The sequence below is a fragment of the Paramisgurnus dabryanus genome, chromosome 4 (assembly GCF_030506205.2).
Source record: "Paramisgurnus dabryanus chromosome 4, PD_genome_1.1, whole genome shotgun sequence".
Lineage (NCBI taxonomy): Eukaryota > Metazoa > Chordata > Actinopteri > Cypriniformes > Cobitidae > Paramisgurnus > Paramisgurnus dabryanus.
Genome location: NC_133340.1, coordinates 35,721,828 through 35,742,623, shown reverse-complemented (window position 1 = coordinate 35,742,623; position 20,796 = coordinate 35,721,828). Strand labels below are relative to the sequence as shown.

Below are 20,796 nucleotides of genomic sequence, written 5' to 3'. Positions count from 1 at the left end.
AAATATAAAAGGCTGTACTAAATATAATTAGAGCCCACTTTAAGAGACCAGGTTAAGAGGCCAATTCACTCAAAAATATGGACTGTAATCACAGTTCAAAAATTTTTCTTATGTTTGGTCCACAGATGAATTATTTACATTTACACATTTGGCAGATTATTTTTCAAAAGTGACTTATCATTTATTCTCATCAAGATTTTTATCAGTATGTGTTTCCCTGGGAATCAAACCCATGACCTTTGCACTGCCTACACTATGCTTTACCAGTTAATCCACAGGAGCGGTTCGTTAACATTGGTAATTCGTAAATATTTAAACAGGACAAGACGGTGAGTACATTTTAGGTGAACTTTAAAGGAACAGTATGTAAGAAATGTATATCAATTAATCATAAAATGACCCTGATATGTCACAAGACATTAAGAAATCATTTTCTTTTCAAATACTTATATCACTGACAACAGTGGTCTGGCCAGTATATTGTCATTTAAAAAGCCCTCAACTGATGTTTATGTTGTCATTTTGTGTATTGGCCACCAGTTATGTGATTGCAGTACCAGTTTTGGCCACAATCCTACATACTGTTCCTTTAAAAATAACATTCACCAGAGTTTCCTAATGCTTTTTTAAAGGATATTTGTCATCATTCAAGCAAATTCAATAAGGGCTAGCCTTACAATAAAGTCCAGGATCTAAACAAACTTGAATAGTTGAGCTCTATGGGTGTAATGCCGTGATGTACACAACTGAACAGCTATTTTGTGTCGTATATGTTACTATAAAAGTGTGTATTTAATCATGACTGGACTTCTGCACCGACCCATCAGCATTATTTAAGATGATTTTAATTTAAAAATATAAAACTGTAGAAAATCAGAGCAAGACCTTCATGCCAAGATTGCCAAATTTAAAGGATTGTACTTACATGAATATTCTTGATCGGAACACTCTGATGCATGAACAGAATAAGGAGGAAAACAAAGCTACGTCACTTTAAACAAGACAATAAAACTATGCATTCGATCAAATGATAACCTTACTAAGAAGTTACTACATTAATTTTTACTGACCCCCAACACACATGTAGAAAAGCTCTTTGACAGTTCGAGGACACTCGCTTTTGTGGAGTATTTCGACAATCATTGACTACAAAAAGCAAATAGCATTTGTCTATGGTTGAGTGTCAAAGTCTCATGGTGTTAGGAGAAAGGAGAAATAAAAAAAACAATGTATTACTTTATTACAGCATAGGGAGAGGTTTACAAAAATATTTTCACAGAAATGTTTTATTACATTAATAAGAATGTCCGGCCTTAACTAGTTGTTATATCATGAAAATAACTCAACATGTTGGTGGAGCTCATCATAACTGTGGTAAGAGAGTCATTTTCTGACCTCATGTATGAATAGCAGATTTATGTGACATCATTTATTATACCACTTATGCAGAATAAGACATAGCCAGAAGTATGCAGCCAGCTATACGAAAAAATGACTTCATTCCAACCAAAGAGGAATATTTCAGAGGGGTGTGTGTTTTTCCAATGCAAATATGTTCAAATGTCTTGCAGTCAGTGTTCTTCATCTGTCACAAACTGGAGATGACTGGAAAATCTGGTTATGTCAAATCTAAAGTTGCTAGACTACATAAAGTATTTTACTGGAAGCTAGGCTTGGACGGTAATATGGTAATATGGTATGCCGTGGTATCTAGCAAAGGAATCAGTTCCAATATCGTCATATCGTCATAAAAACCAATGCACGTATATAGCATACTTATAAGGATCAAATATTAAATATAATTTATTTAATGCCTAAAAATGCGTATGCGTGGTTGTCATCACGTTACCGCGTGGAGGAGAAAGTGAGAAGGGGGAAATGGCGAGTCAGAGTGAAATGGTCTCGAAAAAGTACACAACTTCTGCAGTTTGGCAGTATTTTGGGTTTGGACCGAACGAGAAGGGAGAGGCGGTAAATACGGACGAGGCAATTTGCAAATGGGATGCTTAACGATTAATCGTGATTAATCGTGATTAATCGTTAGCAGAATAAAAGTTTTTGTTTACATCATATATGTCTGTGAACTGTGTATAATAACTTTGCATAAATAAATGTACACACATGCATGTATATGTTTTAGAAATGTTTACATACATTTGTGTATTTATGTATAATTTATATTATATATAAATATAAATACTTAATATATACATTTTTTTCTTGAAATTATACATGAATGTGTTCATATTTATATACATACATATTTATTATACACAGTTTACACACATATGTGATGTAAACAAAAACTTTTATTCTGCTAACGATTAATCGCGATTAATTGTTTAGCATCCCTAAGTGCAACAAAAAAGTAACCGCGAATGGGTCTATTTGCACTTTTTTTATTAGCTGCTCTTTGTTATTAAAAGTAGGGCTGCATAACGATTAATCGCGATTAATCGTTTGCAGAATAAAAGTTTTTGTTTACATCATATATGTGTGTGTACTGTGTATAATAATTATGCATAAATAAATACGCATACATGTAGATATTTAAGGGCGTATTTACATGTGTATATAAATTTTTATATTTATAAATCATTTATATTATATATAAATATTTAATCTATAAATATTTTTTTCTTACAATTATACATGCATGTGTGTATATTTATTTATACATAATTATTATACACAGTACACACACATATATGATGTAAACAAAAACTTTTATTCTGCAAACGATTAATCACGATTAATCGTCATGCAGCCCTAATTAAAAGTTGTTTGGGCAGTGTGATTTAATTTAATTGATTTGTGTGCGCGTCTCTGTGCGAAACCTGTTCTGGATGTTTATGTAATTCTTTTTGACTGTTGTATTTGCACTTTTTATAAACTGCTATTTGTTGCATGTTATTTTGTCATTGTTTCAGTATAAGTGTTTGGGATTTAGTTTCTGAAGGGTTTAGGCACAAGCCAACAGTTTGGTGATGCTGAGCCTTACATCATAATTGTATAATTACTCACTGTAATTCAATATACCGAGGTAAAATTGGGAAGAGGTTTGATTGACGGTATCAAAATTTGGATACCCCCCAAGCCTACTGGAAGCCCAAATAAATTGACCGGGGTCAGTGGAAAAACAATAATGGTAAACATGTTTTATCAATTTAATCTAAATCTGAGAAGCATTTTTCTAGCAGCTAGGGATGCATAACGATTAATGGCAATTTTCTATACCAGAAAAGTTTTTGTTTACATCATATATGTGTGTGAACCATGTGAAACAATTATGCATATTGCATATGCATTTAAGAAAAAATATATTTATATATTAGGAAAAATATTTATATAGCCATAAACCACATAGATAAAACATATTTCTCACATATGTGAATTAATATTTTATATTTATGTACATTTTACCGGTGTCTGCTGTATATAATGTGTATGTATACACACACACACACACACACACACACACAAATATATATCTTATATATCTTACTTACTTTTACATACAGTGTTTCCCAAATCAGAAACCATTTTCAAATTTCTACATTAAAATACCTAGAGTGTTGATAATTTACGAAAGACGTACTTTTAATTGTAAGTTTTAATTCTTTTTTTTTTTTTTTTTTACAATCTTAGGAGGACTACCTTGTCATGTACCCTCTTATTCCCCAAAAAAGCTGACCAATATGTCAATAAATTAACAGAAGTAATCATGCATTGATTTAAATTAGATTTACTACACATGTATTGCCATTACATTTTCAAACAAACTTATAATATTTATACTTGACACATTTTGTGTAGCATTTCATCCCAGCTAAATAAGGGTGGATAGTGGGATCCTGTTCTGTATCAATTTTTAACAAAAAAAACCTTAAAGAATCTCACCAAGATGTAGTTAATTATCAAATCCATCATGCTTTGTAGTAAACTTGTTATTATGATCTAAAAACAAAAAAATATATTTCTAATTTAAGTTTTCTCAACAGCTTTTTTGTAGTTAATTGGTTGGTAAAGACCGAAAAGGCATAGTAAATGTCTGAAATGACAATATTCATGTGCATTGAAGCAGTTCACCTGTCAGATATGATAGTTTGACGTGTCTATCAAGGTAAAGGATGCATACATACTAGTAAAACTGGTTGACAAAAGGTTTGAAATGTATGTGTATGTTTAAAGCACTCTCAGGCAAGTGTTTTCAAAAGTGGGCAGCCACAAGACAGCACCCACGTGTGAGAAACATTTTACATCAGCATCAGTTAATCAAGATTACCATTGCTGATATAAAAACGTTTCTGACGCGTTGACATTACAACATCGATGCTCAAAAACTCCCTGGGCCTTTACGCCCCACAAGAAATGAGGTTATGTCTCGCATGGACGTGTTACGTGTTTTGGAAAAGCTTCATCGCTCTCATAGACATAGTTATCCTGCTATGTGATTCATTAGCACTACCCACCTTTCCAACCTGCCCTGTTTCTTTACTGTGAATAACAATAACAAGCCTGATTGCTCACATCATGATGTCTAAAGTACCCCATTCCCATCCAGACCGGGAGACTGAGAAAGCCATGTTTCCAACACACACACACACACACAGACATCATCTCCAAACAGCATCACAAGACTGTAGCAACACCCTTATTACTACAACCGGGGGAGGGAGTGAAAGACGTAGAGCGAACGAGGCAAAGGAAATGTAAAAATGGCACCAGACTCACGTGTGGGTTCCTAGCCTGTTCTGGATACATGGTGTAAGGAGAGTTATCTGTTTTCCTGGTTTAATAAACCAAACGAAGGCCCTTTCTCTCTGCTCTCTCTCTATTTGGTGTCTTTCATAGCCATTAAAGCAAAAGAGGAGAGGCACGCAATGCATGCTTCACACAAAAGCGACTAGGGTAGGCCAGCCCAGGGGGCGGGGCCAGAACAGTGCATTGATCAAAGCAAAATAGCCCTGCCCCTTGCATCCCGGAGGGAGACGTTTAAGGAAACATAAACCATTTGCATCGGTCGTGTGTGGCAACCTGCCTTTAGGCTAGGATTTCCTTATGGCAAATAGAAGTGATAATGAGTACTTTATTTACTTTGATTCAGTCATTGTGTTTTATCATATTTCGGGGTCCTTGGCATCATAAAGATCAAAAACCCCTTTTCTAGGCTATAGTGCCCATTTCAATTTGCAAACAATTGTGAAACAACCCAACCCCAAACAAGCAATAAGGCAAAACAATTTGAACAGTTTGTCTTTGTGTTGTCTAAAATAACAAAAAAAGAGCCACGTCTTCATAGCACGTTACGTCCCTATACAGGGAACATTCCTGATTTAGTCATGCATGAAACTTTTCCCCGTGAGGGTGTGTAGTGTCTAAACATACGTGGCATGATGTAGATGTCGTAAATGGAATAGGATCTGCCCCTGTTTGCATTTCAGTGGCACATCCTACTTCAACGTCGTAAATACGTTGCATGTCATGTGCAGAGTTTCCTCTGCTTTTCAATGCTTCAGACTGAATGCAAGACAGACTGTGCATATTAAATGTGAGACAGCCAAAACAAGCAGATTTAAAAGCTGCATAAAACCTGTTTCAGATACTGTATCATTGATACTGTGATAAATCTAATTTGGAGACACACTTTTGACAACAGACACCAAGTTATGTATGAAAACAAAAGAAAGGGGCGCCATCTACTGGTGGACTGAGATAAAGCTTAAAACAGAGCCACGTAAACACAATGGGGTGGGCATTCCTGGTACTATAGGGCCACTGTCCTGCAAACTTTAGCTCCAACCCTAAATAAACACACCTGAATGCCATTTCCAAGTAATCATGCAGACTTTGATTAGGATTTTCAGTGCGTTTGATTAGGGTTGGAGTAAAACTTTGCAGGACAGAGGGCAGGCCCTCCAGGACCAGGAATGCCCACCCCTGCACTGACTGAATGAGATACATAACGTTACCCTTCTTAAGCATTTCTCTTTATCTGCAAAGTCTTTTCCCGCCAGAAAGACGTGTATTTAATATACAATATCGACTAGTAAATCACCGTTGGTCCAAACAAACGACGTAACGTAACTGACATACACGTCACAAGTTGCGGAAATATTTGGGGCCGTAGTGTTTACAAAAGAAATAGATTACGAAAATAACTTTTATATGCATGCTGAGCCTGAAATATAAATAAAACATAAACCAGTAGATACATAAACAATATATACAAGCTGCTAAAACACCATGTAAGGGTAGTACACATATGTCTTGGTGACAAAACTGCTAACAGTTAAGTTACAACTGAATGTGGCCTGCAGGTTTGTTGTTGTCACTATATATATATTTACTTCATAAATTATTAATACGGTACCCTTTTTTCGACACCAACCAAAAGAACCACCGTATTACAATGTTTTAATGTACCATGGTAAGTCTATTGCACTCTTACCGTACATATAAAATAATAAACACATTCTAAACTCGTATATTAACAGTGACTATCATAAATAAAAAGCGTGCCTTGAAATAAAGTTGATGATAAATGACAAGTTGAAGTAAACTTGAGCGGCGTCTGTGTATGCTATGGCCCAAAAAATGTTATCACATTACTTACGTTTGACACGGATATCTGTAGTAAGTTAAATCCTCTTGAGTTATAACAGGCAAGAGTTAACTGAACTCAAAACATACGATGTTAATTTATTGAAATCCTTTACAGATAAACGACAGTATCAGGTTAGCCTGGTGATCAATGCTAACAGCCTGACGCTGCTCACGCTGTTCTGTTTTTTCTTCATCTGTTTTAACTCGATGGAAAGAGGACGCGACACAGCTCACTGCTGCCACCTACCGACAGCTCTCTGACAACCTAAGAGATTTGATTTTGTTTTAAATAATTGAAGGGATAGTTCACTTTAAAATGAAAATTCTGTCATCATTTACTCATCCTCATGTTGTTCTAAACCTGTATAAATTTCTTTTTTCTGATGAACACAAAAGAAGATATTTTGAGAAATGATGCTAAACAAAAAGCAGTATTGACCATAGACCTCCATAGTAGGAATAAAAAAATATGGTGGAATTTAATAGGTGACATCAAATGTGTATTTACCATCATTTATCAAAATATTTTCTTCATCATTTATCACAATACTTCCAAAATATTTTTTTCCCTACTATGGAAGTCAATGGTCACTTACTGCTGTGTGTTTACCATCATTTCTTAAAATATCTTCTTTTGTGTTCATCAGAAAAATTCATACAGGTTTAGAACAACATGAGGATGAGAAAATGATGATAGAATTTTCAATTTAAAGTGAACTATCCCTTTAATGGGCTGCTGTTGAACATGACCTTAATTTATTTTGATAATCACAAAATACAAACTAAACAAATTGTTTGAATCTCAGTTACGTTATTCCTTGTATTATTTGTATAATATAGAGTATTGGGGAGAAATATCAAAGGGAGAAGCGTTTAAACGTCTGTATATCTGTTGGGAAAAACAATATTAAGTAACATAACAATTGATAAAATTATGACAAAAATATTAATTTGATTATATTAATATATTAATATTAATCTGTTGTAATCGACCCATGAATTGCAAATGCAGGACTGTGTTGTTTTTCTATCTACCAAGTACCAACATGAAAAAAACTGTAGTATACTTTAGTATTTTGGTAAAATTTACTAGTAATTATCTTTAACCTTACCATAGTAAATATTAAAGTACTGTATTTCACTACACTTAGTTTATCAATTTACAATACGTTATCAAAACACTACGTCGTGACACGATTACAATTCATTACTACTATAGTATATTATAGTATTTTTTTCGAAGCTTAAAACGCATATAAACATTTATTGTGATAATAATAATTATATAATAACATATATTTTATAATAATATATAATACAAAGATATTTTGTGTCTGTTGGACTATAACCTGTGTCATATAGGCTACTACAGTGATGATTTTGTTTTCCTCTTCTCATACCCAATGCAGACAGAGAGAAAAGCTATTGGCGCGTTGAGGATTCTAATAGCTACTGCATCATTCCTTATCAATATCCAGAGCTCGTCGCGTGCCAATACTAAAGCAGCAGTGCGGCTGGCCGCGTGCTCGCTCGATGCTGCATTGCAGTGGCGCTGGCATGATGTGCGTGGAAGTGGACCGGGTTGTAAGCAAAGCGGGACTGCGACTCTTTGGTCCGAAAACTGTGACTTGTGTGAAACCTGAGGCGTCGGTGGGAGAAAGTGGAAGGGGTGCAGTGTTGCTCAACGGGGCATTTTTGACCGGGCGTGTCGCAGTGAAACGTGAGAAAAAGGAAGGGCACTTATCCAAAACACCAACACTGTACACTCCAGAAATGTTCTGAGTGGGACTGTATGGTCCCATAAAGAACTTTAAGCATGTCACATTATAGAAAAGGTTAGTGGAGAAAGGTTTTACGGACTATAAAAGATAAGAAAGAAGTGGTTCTTTTTAGAATATTTAACTGTAAGGTTCTTTGGGGAACCAAAATAGTTATTATATGGCATGGCCCTGAAGAACCCAGATCCTTTATTTTTAATAGTGTAGGTGTTGCAAACTTGCAAAGGGTCCATTTTAGGTTCAATAAAGAACATTTTAAACAAAGGTTTGTATGAAGAATTTGAATTTCATTTTTGGCCTAACTATCCCTTTTACTTAGGTTGTGTCACTTTATAACCACACACTTAGATTTTGTCACCTAGCAGCACCCCAACTAACATTGGTTTTTCACTTTATACTTCAATTATGCCCAAAATATACACAACAATTCAAAGCAAATACACACTTTCATTTTCTGGTATTTCTGGGCTCCATAGTCTTATAGCCAAAAAAAAAAAATTCTATGGCATCGTCAACCACCTTTATTTATTTATTTTATTTTTAAAGAAATTTAGCTGAATATTGAAACTGAACTATTTCTTCAGTAACATGGGTCTCTTTTTTCTCAGTTCTCATATTTTCTTATCTTTTCTGTATATTCTTCTCCTCCACTTTTTGTCTACTCAGCTCTCTCTGCGAGCTGATGGGGAATAAATCAGTGTTTCCCATTTGGCTGCAGTCCAGAAGAGATAAATCACAGAATAAAGGTTCAGCAGAAACTGTGGGGTCATAAAACATTCTCTCTCTCTCTCTCTCTCTCTCTCTCTCTCTCTCACTCTCAGAGTACTCTGATATTGATCTCCACTCTTAATCAATACAAGTGATCATTTCTGAGAGCCTTATTGTTCATGGCGTAATGTAAAAAATCTAGATGAATATGCCTGTGTAAAGAAGGAAATGAAGAAAAGTGGAGGTCTGCTTATTAAAAAAGATAGACGATTGTCCTCAATCATATATGACTATCCAATATTATGCACTATATTAAATCTCAGAAAATCAGTATTATACTGTGTGAGCTTTTTTTCACAGTAAAGATAATAATGTAATTTCAAATATGTTTATGTCTCAGTGGGCTCCAGTGTCATCCAGCCTGTTTTTAAAAACACTACAGCAACAGGAAGATGTTATGTCTGTGAAGAGAAACTTGGCGCAGTGCAGCGTTACCCTAAGAACGAGGGAACCTGTGAATCGTGTAGTCATGTCCTGTCTCAAAAATACCATCATATCTTTCTGACTTTTAATTCTTTTAGTGTCAGATAGTTTTTGCATAAACATATTGAAACTCTAATAAGTTATTTTGTTGCATATGCAAGGAAAATTTGGGATTTGAATGACAGTTTGCTCTGTTTTCATCTCACAAGTAGCATGTGCTCAAAACATGCAGTATGCCTATCTTTCTCTTTGTTGCTTTCTTTTATGTATGAGTGGAGTGGTTACAATTTCACATGAATCCAGTTCACCAATGCTGAGCACGTATTGTAACAGGTGTCCCAGAAAATGGATACTGCTGAAATGACATGTGAAGTAGTGCATGTGACACTTTAACTACCATTTCAATCATCGTTTTTTATTGTGTGTGTGAAAAATGTAATGCGCAGTGCTGTTTACATAAACTGCAGATGTGCTTATTTGGCACTATCATGCTAACAAATGTAAGAAAAGATTAGGAGAATACAGTGGCCCCGTATCTCAGATATATGATAGGTTTTATTGCATAGACTAAAAGAACATTAAATTAGGTTGTGCAAAGACAATTTTTACATTTTATTCAGTCAACTCTCAACAAACTTGTTTGTATGAAACCAGATCCTCTCCATGTGTCCTATCAGATGGTGTAGTTAACCATTAACAAGTTCCACTATTGTTTTATTACATAATAATGTATTTTAGTGAAACTATTTGCTTGCTTGTTGTAAATTTCTTTAAAAATAATGCTAATATGTTTAATATTTTCTTATCCAATGCCATTCATACATTTAAATGTAGTTATATTCCCAGGACCACTTTACATACACGTGTCACGTGTTGTGGTCATTGTTATTGTGGATAAGTACCTGTGTGGAGCAAACCCCGTCTGAGCCATCGATCCTGATTCAGCACTTTCACGGCGCGTTACGAGACCCCGGCGTGATGGTGAAGGTCCTTTCATCCTTCATTCTCCATCAGATCTGAAAGCATCTGTTATGTGAAGCTCCCAACAGGATCACCTGATAAGAGCCGACAGAGGCGTGTTTCTCACCGGCACCTCCAATCAATCGCTCCTCTCTCTGCCTGAGTACGTGGGATGTTTCTGATGGTAAAAGCTTGCGTGTGATGCGCTGGGTTTTGACCGTCTTGCGTTCCGGTTGCAGTTCCCCAAATCGACACACTGAAAGGCGCTGGGAGAGCAGGAAGAGAGGCTTGGAGGTCCAGGGATGCTCATAGCGGGCTACTAACACAAATCGGTAACAACTGGCCCACCTCAACTTCTACATCCAGGATTCATCGCTGCCTTTGCACGAGCAGGTATTTGCATCCGATTTTTTTACGTCTCACTGTAATTATCGGTCGCGTGCGGGCGCTGTCCATTTGATGGTGGTGCTGAAACAGACTCGCGTACTACAGCACTGCCGTGCCTTTGCGGCGGGGGTTCAAATAAGGTAATGCACCAAGACAAGACTACCGGAGGTCGAAACGATTGCTCACATAAACATTTTGTACAGACACTATAGCAAGCTTAGGTCGAATAGGTAGGCACGGTAATAGAGAAGTCAATGGTCTAAAGTTACATATCGGATCTCTGACCTCCGGAAGTTGAACGGTATATTTTCTATCCAAAATGCGCGTATTGCAGACGGACGGTGACGGACAGTTACGCAAACGAAACGAATGAGATCAGCACATTTCGATCGGGTCGATATCACTATCGGTTGCACGGAAGGATTTGATGAAATTGCTGCTGTAAGATATTTTTCGTTTGTAGGAAAATGAAGGAAGGAAATTGCTTTCACATTGCACCTCGTGCGCTCAAGGACAAAGCGATTTAGTTATGCATGGTTTACAGAGCTAGTCTCATCAATTTCTTTACTATTATTATTACATTAATTTTACATTTACTCATTTATCGAACGCTTGTTTACAAATAAGAGAGCGTTTAACGTTTTACCTAAGGAGCCGTGACTCCAAACAACCAAGAAATGTTTATGAACTGTATATCTTTTTTTTAACTTAAACATGAATGTTATTTTGTTATTTTACGTTAGAATATCATTAACCAAAATGTATTTATTTGCAGATCTGGCTGTAACAAGATCTCTGCTCACATAAATTGGAAGTGAAAATCAAAGGGATTTGAAAAGCCATCATGAATTTCCTATTAAAGGCAGCTATGGGAGGTAAGTGCACATGACGCGCGTGCGGGTGAGTAGAAGTTACAATGAAAGATTTGAGTCAGTGCTTCAGTGCTGCAGCAGCGGTCACGTGTATATGCGCTCTGGGATCGTTGGCTGTTAAACTTCATGCACTCAAGGCAATGTCCTTTTGCAGTTTAAAGCAACACTAGACGGCGTACGGCAACTTCCTGTGTGCAGCAGATCGTACAGGATACATTAGCCCATTATTCTTCTGAGTCAGCTGCCCTCGAGGCATGCTGCAGGTGCCCCGTATGTTTGATAACATAATTCATCAAATAGAAATAGCCTAACAGGCGAAACCATCCTGAAAGATGATGCGTACAATGCTGTGAGTGATTTTTTTAAATAAAGAAAATAAATCTTACTAAATCATTTCAAGGTTTGACAAACACCAAACTCACACCATTGGCAAGCTTTCTAAACTAACAAGTGTGATTTCACCCAAAATAAAAACTGAAAATGTGGGTTTGGGTACATATAATAACATTTACATGAATGCATTTGGTAGTTGCTTTTATTCAAGGTTTGCTATGAATGCACTGATCTCTGTGCAGTTCATATTTGCTTCATATTCAAGTTTGATTGATATTACAGCAGAGGTCAGAGCTGGAGCAGTGCCACAAAGCAGCTGACTGCAGCATTAAGAGCACCTTCTGCCCTGACATTCCTCAGACTAAATATTTCATATCTCAGAGCAGTGATGTATTAGACAGTGATCAAAGACAAAATGGCAGCTTTGTTTTAGCATTTCAAAAAGAAACCCCCTTGATGCCATCTGGTTAGATGTACAAAATCGAAAAGAAGAATGGAGATTTAGTAGGCTACCATATGTTACCATTTTGAAGTAGGCAAATATTGCCTTTCATCATACTGCTGGTCGCTGTCTGAATTTGGTTGGGTTTTTTCACAGTGCTCTCCTCGGTACTGAAATTCAAGCACACATAACAAAACCAAAACGACAAAACCAAAGTCACCGACATAATAGACCAAATACGCCCCAAATTCTCGGCATACTTTTTTGGATTGGTGCTAAATTTGGTGCGATTTACTCTTGGGAATCTAAAACATTATGTCCTCGGGTATACACATAGTCTAAAAAGAAGTTTATCCCTTGTGATTGTATATCTTTGGATCCAACAGGGGGCGATCAGAAGCTCAAAAAACTGAGTCATTTACAAATGAGTTTATTGTCCCTTCAATTCTACAGTGGGGATGTAATGGAATGATCCCAGATATCATTCAATGATGGTGGACCCAGATATTGTCTTTATGTGTCCGAAAAGCCATTCCCAGTGGCAGCCAATGCCTCAAAATATGTGTTTGTGGTTTAAGGTGTGTGGTTCATCATGTTAAAATATGCGTTTGGTGTGTCATGGGAACTTATGCGCATCGTGCATCATTTTAAAATGCGTGCCTGTTGCATGCATCAAAAGGAATCCTGATAAAAAGACGCTCACGTCTTGCAAGACACTCACTTAACACTACACATGAGATTAAGGTCCTGTTTACACAAGAACGCTCAAGGGTGAAAACGTAAAAATATTTTATCGGATGTGCCTTTCATTTACAGCGACAGCGTTTTTGGGGCTTAAAAACACAAAAAAATGAAACCACCCTCCAGAGTGGAAATCTTAAAAACGCTCTACTGTCGGCGTCGCGTTCCTGTCTAAAGGGTAAAAACGCAAAAGTCTGCTCACTGTGGCTCTTGTCGCATACGCGTTTAAGTCACAGGCATGCGCCAGTTCAGGAAAATAACAACAAACGTGTTGGATTATTTTCATACGTCGGACCATCAAGTTGCCATAGCAGCTCTGATAAATATACATGAATCTTTCCAGCAGTTGTACGAAATATTCCCAGCTAGTATTACTGATCAGAGAAGGTGCATTAATTACCTCTATCAAATTGTTGATGCGCCAGTTCATCAGAGGCAAACCAGACGGCTTTGGACGAGACCTGGGAGAACAAGGAAGAAGGTTGTACGCAGGCGTGCGACTTGGTGTTGTTGTGTGTATGTGCTTTTCATTGCCACCTAGCTGCCTGGAGCATACTACATCGAATATCACACACTTTTGCGTCACCATATATGCACGCAGATCCCCCCCCAAAAAAACGCTTTTATAAACGCAGAATAAAAAGTGATAATGCAACAGCACTTTTGCATTTTCTCTTCAGATTGTTTCCATGTAAACGTATAGCGAGTACTTCAGGCCAGGCATAACCACGCGTGTGCATCCGATTAAGAGTTTCGATATTCATTTAAATTAGATGCAGGTTATAAGTAACATCAGAACATACCATAGTCTTATCCACATATGGAAATTTTTAGGGTTTTGAGAAATTTTGAGTTTGTACTTTACAAAGTTTGATGCTTCTGACAACAGTTCTGAATACCAAATAGCCACCCTTGTGTGTTATTTAAAAGTCAGTTTATTCATGTCTCCCAAGAAATAGCATTAAAAGAATTGCAACCAGTCAACTTGCTGTTTCCCGCTGTGCATCTTATTCCCTTGGATTTTTTTGGATGAATAGGTTTTTCACTGACATTTCTACCCATTTTCTTCCGATGTTCTGGGATTTGTCAGTGTGCCTCTAGGTTTGCTCTGTAGACCACTGGCTGTCAGTCAAGCTCTGAATGCATTATTTCTACGGTTTGATGAGACCTGCCATCATTGCCTTTTAACCAACACAGTGTTTTTAAGTTTATAGTAAATGTTTGTGCAATTTAAAGATGCAGTGTGTAACTTTTAGAAGAATCTCTTGACAAAAATGCAATATAATAAATACAACTATATTATCAGTGATGTATAAAGACCTTACATAATGAACTGTGATCTTTTTATTGCCTTAGTATATGAGCCATTTTTATCTACATACACCGCGGGTCTCCTTACATGGAAGTCGTCATTTCGCAGGGGACCTGCTGGGATCCATAGCATTTTAGTCTGGGACCAGGATAAAACCTGTCTAGATGTCGGAGCCGATGGGGCAACGCACTTCCGGCTACCCGAGTTCGAATCCCGACTCGAGGCCCTTTGCCGATCCAATACCCCTCTCCCCACCCTGTACTTTCCTGTCATCTCTCTAATTACTGTCTATCAAATAAAGGCAAAATGGGCCAAAAAAACCTGTCTAGATAACTGCTCCTATAGACGGTTTCAGCAATAATAACATAAACAAGCGGCTGTCGCGGTCCGCACGTAACTTCCGGTAAACTCCGCTAATAATACATAACAACAAAGTACTTTAAACGTAGTTTATTTATATAACAAGCAAAAAAACAACACATAGATTACCTAGGAAACCAAAATCCAGATGTGTATCACGTGCATCAGATGAAAATGTCTATAAATGACATGCTTTGTCCAGTTAGAAATTACTATTTGTTAATCATTAGAAACTGGTTTTATCTTGCAGATATCTATAGAGTAAGTTAAATCTGAGTATAAATAAAGGTGCTTAAAAAGTTCATCACAGCTATAGAAGAACCATTTTTTGTAAACTTTTCATAATCTCTAAATAACCTTTTTTCTACAAAGTACACACACACAAAAAAAAATTCTGCATCGGGATAGTTCGGCCAAAAATGATATTAAACCCATGATTTACTCACCCCCAAGCTCTCCAAGATGCAAATGTCCATAATTTTTTAGACGAACACATTTTCAGTTATTTTTGAACATGTTTTAGATCTTTCAGTTAATTAAATGTAAAGTTACGGGGTCCACGTCCTTCAAATCCAAAAAATGTGCATCCATCCTTCACAAAAGAAATCCAAACGGCTCCACGATGATGAACAAAGGCCTTCTGAGAGTGATCTGCGCCGTTTTGTTGTAGAAATATCCATATTTAAAACTTTATAAACGAAAATAACTAGCTTCTGGTATCGCCGCCATCTTAGTCGCTTCTTTAAGGGGGTCGCACATCGGACATGTCTAGGACATCTCGGAGGTATCGTAAACCGGAAGTGCACATTAAATAGCGCAAGCTTAGTCAGATAGCGTCTACCTCAAAATGCAAAATATATGTTAGCAGCCAATGTAAATTGTTAATGATTTGGGACAAATATGATGTTATTTAATGTAAAACTATGTGAGTGGCGCTCTGTGGCATCATAGCTGAGTCATAGCTGGGCGCAGCCGACAGGCGCCACCTGTCGGCGCTGGTGTGTGTATACTCCTAGAACACAGATACCTAAAAGACATAAATAATGAAATGCAATTTTGCAACAACAGATTTTTTTAGAAATTACTATTTGTTAATCATTAGAAACTGGTTTTATCTTGCAGATATCTATAGAGTAAGTTAAATCTGAGTATAAATAAAGGTGCTTAAAAAGTTCATCACAGCTATAGAAGAACCATTTTTTGTAAACTTTTCATAATCTCTGAATAACCTTTTTTCTACAAAGTACACACACACAAAAAAAAATTCTGCATCGGGATAGTTCGGCCAAAAATGATATTAAACCCATGATTTACTCACCCCCAAGCTCTCCAAGATGCAAATGTCCATAATTTTTTAGACGAACACATTTTCAGTTATTTTTGAACATGTTTTAGATCTTTCAGTTAATTAAATGTAAAGTTACGGGGTCCACGTCCTTCAAATCCAAAAAATGTGCATCCATCCTTCACAAAAGAAATCCAAACGGCTCCACGATGATGAACAAAGGCCTTCTGAGAGTGATCTGCGCCGTTTTGTTGTAGAAATATCCATATTTAAAACTTTATAAACGAAAATAACTAGCTTCTGGTATCGCCGCCATCTTAGTCGCTTCTTTAAGGGGGTCGCACATCGGACATGTCTAGGACATCTCGGAGGTATCGTAAACCGGAAGTGCACATTAAATAGCGCAAGCTTAGTCAGATAGCGTCTACCTCAAAATGCAAAATATATGTTAGCAGCCAATGTAAATTGTTAATGATTTGGGACAAATATGATGTTATTTAATGTAAAACTATGTGAGTGGCGCTCTGTGGCATCATAGCTGAGTCATAGCTGGGCGCAGCTGACAGGCGCCACCTGTCGGCGCTGGTGTGTGTATACTCCTAGAACACAGATACCTAAAAGACATAAATAATGAAATGCAATTTTGCAACAACAGATTTTTTTGTAATTGACAATGCAGGCATAATTTAACCAAAACCTAAAAATGTCAGTTTGCAGGTCAATTTAACATATGCATTTGTACAGTATGCCTAATAATTCATTTCTTGTTTGTGTGAAGGAGGTCCTCCTGATGTTGGTAAAATGATGGGGGGAGATGAGGATAAAGACCCTGAAGCGGAAAAAGAGAAAGAAGAGCAGAGACAGGAAGCTCTGCGACAGCAGGAGGAAGAGAGGAAGGCCAAACATACCAAAATGGAGGCAGAGCGGGAAGTCATAAGACAGGGCATTAGAGACAAGGTTAGATCAAGAGCGAAATGCGATTTGCATAAAGTCAACCGTTGTTTACGCAACAGTAAACCCCAAAGTTAAAAATCTGTCTTTACTCATGCATGTTTACCTAAATCAATTCAGATTGTGAAAAATTAGCACAAAGTAACAAGTTTATGTTGGTAAAGGCATTGTTGTGGCCTCATACAAATTACTTTAACATCTGATATCAGTATAGCCCTACTTAAACAGAAAATCTAATGGATTTAATGGTTAAAATGGGAATTGTTTATTGAAACTATAATGGTGGAAGGGTATGTGTTGAGTTTTATTGTTGCAATGTTATTTGGCGGATATAGAAAACCATTAAATCCTACTGGAATAAGGCCCAAAACACTTGCTGATGGTATTTTTAACTGACAACATGTGCTTTTATTTTTCAATGTATTTTTAATGGTGTCCTCTGTGTTTTGATTCGTGTTAGTACGGCATTAAGAAGCGAGAGGAGGCGGAGGCCGAAGCACAAGCAGCTATGGAGCAAGCCAGCGAAGGCAGTCTGACCCGTCCCAAAAAAGCAGTACCGTCTGGCTGCGGGGATGAGGACGAGGAGGAAAACATTATGGATACGGTGATGAAGTATCTACCCGGCCCATTGCAGGACATGCTGAAGAAGTAATAGTCAGAAACGAATACGAGCACACGCCGCTTTAGATGTTATTTTAGTGTGTACCGACTTCGGCCGAGAGAGAGAGCGAGCACGGTAGAGCAAATTACGGTACACCTGACTAATCCATTCACTTTTCACTCATTTCGATTCGTGGAGAGCTTTAGATGTTAGTGACAGATCAATCAGACGAGAAGGGATATAATAATCAGAATATAAGCCATATTCTATCTTTACTGGGAAACCTGAATCACATCTGCGGTTTCATAACCAATACTTAAACAGCAATATATATGCATGAATTGTCGAATGTCTATTCCATGGGTTTGTATTATCTGTTATCATGTTCATTTAGGAGTCAATGTGAAGAAAAAAGTACTGTTATACGTGTTGAACACATTCTTGCATGTCTCCATAGTGTATGTGTGCCCACCGTCATTGTGTTTTGTCCAAGATTGCAATCATTTAAAAAAGAAAGGCAATAACATGTTCCCATGCTGTAAGCTAACTGAACCTTTGTACATTTCTTACTACACTATTTAGTTAATTCTGGTGACTCTTGCTACTATTCACGCACTATAATAGAGTCACATTTAATGCCTCAATTCAGTTCAATACTGTTGCTGAGCGAGACGTATTCTCACGCCTCCGTTTCTGTGCTTTTTATAGGAGAGTATAAAGAGGGAAAGTGCAATTTTTTGATTTTAAGATCAACTCAGTTTCACAGGGCTCGCAGGCATTTTGCGTGTTTTTACTGGACTGTCATTTCTTTGGTCCTTGGTTCTTTTGGGATTGCGTGCAATCCAGAACAGTCTCAGCAATAATAACATATTCTGTTTGCTTGGCTTGCAGTAAAACAAGAAATAAATTCATAAGAGTGTATGAATGAATCTGATGTTTTAGGAAGGGAGGAAATGTGATCTGTCTCAAGAGTTAATGTGAATGGCACTGTAATAAACCAATCACACAAATCTAGTAGGCCTATCTGTGTTTTAATCTTGAATTCTTGTTTTATGGAATTTATAACATTTGGAAAGGAAGTAAATAGTTGACATTTCAAGCAGTATGTCTATACACTGTAGAAAATATGTTCGTCCAACTTAAAAAAAAAAAAAAAATAAGTTAACTGGTTGCATTACAATAGATTTTTAAATTTTTTGATAAAAAAAACTAGTATTTTTAAGCCAAATCATCCAATATTCAAAGGCAACTTATTTTTGAGTCTAATTAGACATGGCGTTTTGATTGTCTTATCAATGTGAGGTCACATTGATAAAGCCCTACCCACTTACAGTCCTGCATTACCATAGTTTTCAGCTTCAGCTCTATCCACTAGATATTATTGTCTCAGACTGTATTAATCAAATCTATTTTAACTGAAAGCACTCACTGTCTGTTTGTAAGGAAGTGAGGAGCCGTAGCTCATTTGCATTTAAAGGTACAGACATTAAAACAGCACGGTTTTGCTTCCACCCAAATAAGGCATTTTTGGACATGCAAAAATAATTGATCTGTGGGGTATTTTCAGCTGAAACTTCACAAACACATTCTGGGCACACCCCGAGACTTATATTACATCTTGCAAAAAGGCCATAATAGGTGGCCTTTAACCTATGGCTGGGTCGAATATAGACAAATATACAAGCCAAAATTTGGGCTGTCACTAGGGCTGGGTATCGGCAAGGGCCTCACAATACGATACACATCACGATACATGGTTCATGGTACAATTTATTACGATACAACACAATACATTTCATGCTGCGATACATTGCAATACTTTTTTCTTTTTTTATCAAAAATGTAAAAAATAAAGATAAATTTAAATTTTTTTAAAGCCAAAGTACTTCCACACATTGGCTTTGAAAGCTGCAGGTGTTTTTAAATTTTCTGCCATTTTCTCACTCCCGCTAACTTCTGAGACATTGGTCGAATGGCCGTATAAGACAGACAACTGGACAGTGACAACTACAGCAGTGGTGGTGGAGGAGGTTTGAAGCACACAGAGGGATTTGATGGGTTTTGGGGGGGGGGAAATATCGATAGTAGAGATTGAAATATCGACACACTATCGGGGGTAAAATGTATCACGATAGTTAGCTGTATCGATATTTTTGCACAGCCCTAGCTGTCACTGAAAGTCTAATAGACGTCTAACCATAGCCTAAGAATAGACAATGCGAATACGTTGTTAATTTTGCTTACATGATAGAATAGTACTTCTCCATGTTATTTGGGCAAAAATGGCATGTAACCAAATTCAAGGTTATTTACGGTAGAAGTGGGTTACTCATACCTGGACTATTTGGGGTCTATAGTTAGTCGTCATTTCACTTGTTAGTTTTGTCTCAGTTTTACTTGCTGTGTATGGGTCTAAAATAACCCAGCATTTTTTGTGTATTTTAAAATTTTTTACTATGCTTGCAATTTTGTGTAAACACTGTACAAATGCTGGGTTGGTTCACACTTGGTTGGGTGGAATACGAACCCTTCCTAGGCTCATATAAACCAATGATTGGGTTTGTCCATATTTTACCCAATCATGCATTCTAAAAAATGCTGGGTTGTTTTTAACCCAGGACTGGTCACTACTGGACCATTTTTTTTAAGTATTAATGTGTCTTTGAATTAAAATAGGTTTATAAACCCACCCCATGTACTGTTCGGTCTAAAAATTATTTTAAGATTGAACAAAGACACATTAATACTTAAAAAAACACATTAAAAGGGAAGTGAACTGATCAATCTGTCAATCTGTTGACCAACAAATCTAAAAACTGCTGGGTTGGTTATTTTCAACCCAGCGTTGGGTCCAAAAGGAACAAACCTAAGCGCTGTCCCAGAAAATGTTTATTTTTGACCTAGCAATGGGTTAAAACAACCCAGCTTTTGAGCTAAAATAACCTGGCATACAGTAGGCTAAAATACAATCGCAACG

General features: G+C 36.9%; 2 protein-coding genes across 9 annotated transcripts in view; one reads left to right on the top strand and one right to left on the bottom strand.

The window, feature by feature from the left end:
• Positions 1–10,613, bottom strand: part of gne (glucosamine (UDP-N-acetyl)-2-epimerase/N-acetylmannosamine kinase) — a 32,779-nt gene extending 22,166 nt beyond the window's left edge. Inside the window, exons 1-2 of one of the 7 annotated variants that reach the window (XM_065254399.2) lie at positions 10,478–10,602; positions 926–949 (exon numbers count right to left, since the gene is read on the bottom strand). Coding sequence is in view for 2 of the 7 variants with exons in the window: in XM_065254394.2 (XP_065110466.1) it covers positions 926–949; positions 4,735–4,764 (54 nt within the window). In the remaining 5 variants the exon portion in view is untranslated. Of the gene's footprint in view, positions 1–925; positions 950–1,070; positions 1,088–4,734; positions 4,907–6,616; positions 6,802–10,477 lie in introns of those variants that run through there. The other 6 variants (XM_065254400.2, XM_065254394.2, XM_065254398.2 and 3 more) reach the window with 6 other exon arrangements.
• Positions 10,614–10,726: 113 nt separating this feature from the next.
• On the top strand, positions 10,727–18,833 carry cplx2a (complexin 2a). Of its 2 annotated transcripts, none has more exons than XM_065254401.1 (4): positions 10,727–10,928; positions 11,698–11,797; positions 17,046–17,224; positions 17,679–18,833. In XM_065254401.1, exons 2-4 carry the CDS (start codon positions 11,767–11,769, stop codon positions 17,868–17,870), a joined length of 402 nt encoding a protein of 133 aa, XP_065110473.1. In that variant the 5' UTR covers positions 10,727–10,928; positions 11,698–11,766; the 3' UTR covers positions 17,871–18,833. The 2 variants fall into 2 exon arrangements, with proteins under 2 accessions (XP_065110473.1, XP_065110474.1); XM_065254402.1 differs by lacking the exon at positions 10,727–10,928 and adding an exon at positions 11,085–11,363.
• The last annotated feature ends 1,963 nt before the right edge of the window (positions 18,834–20,796 follow it).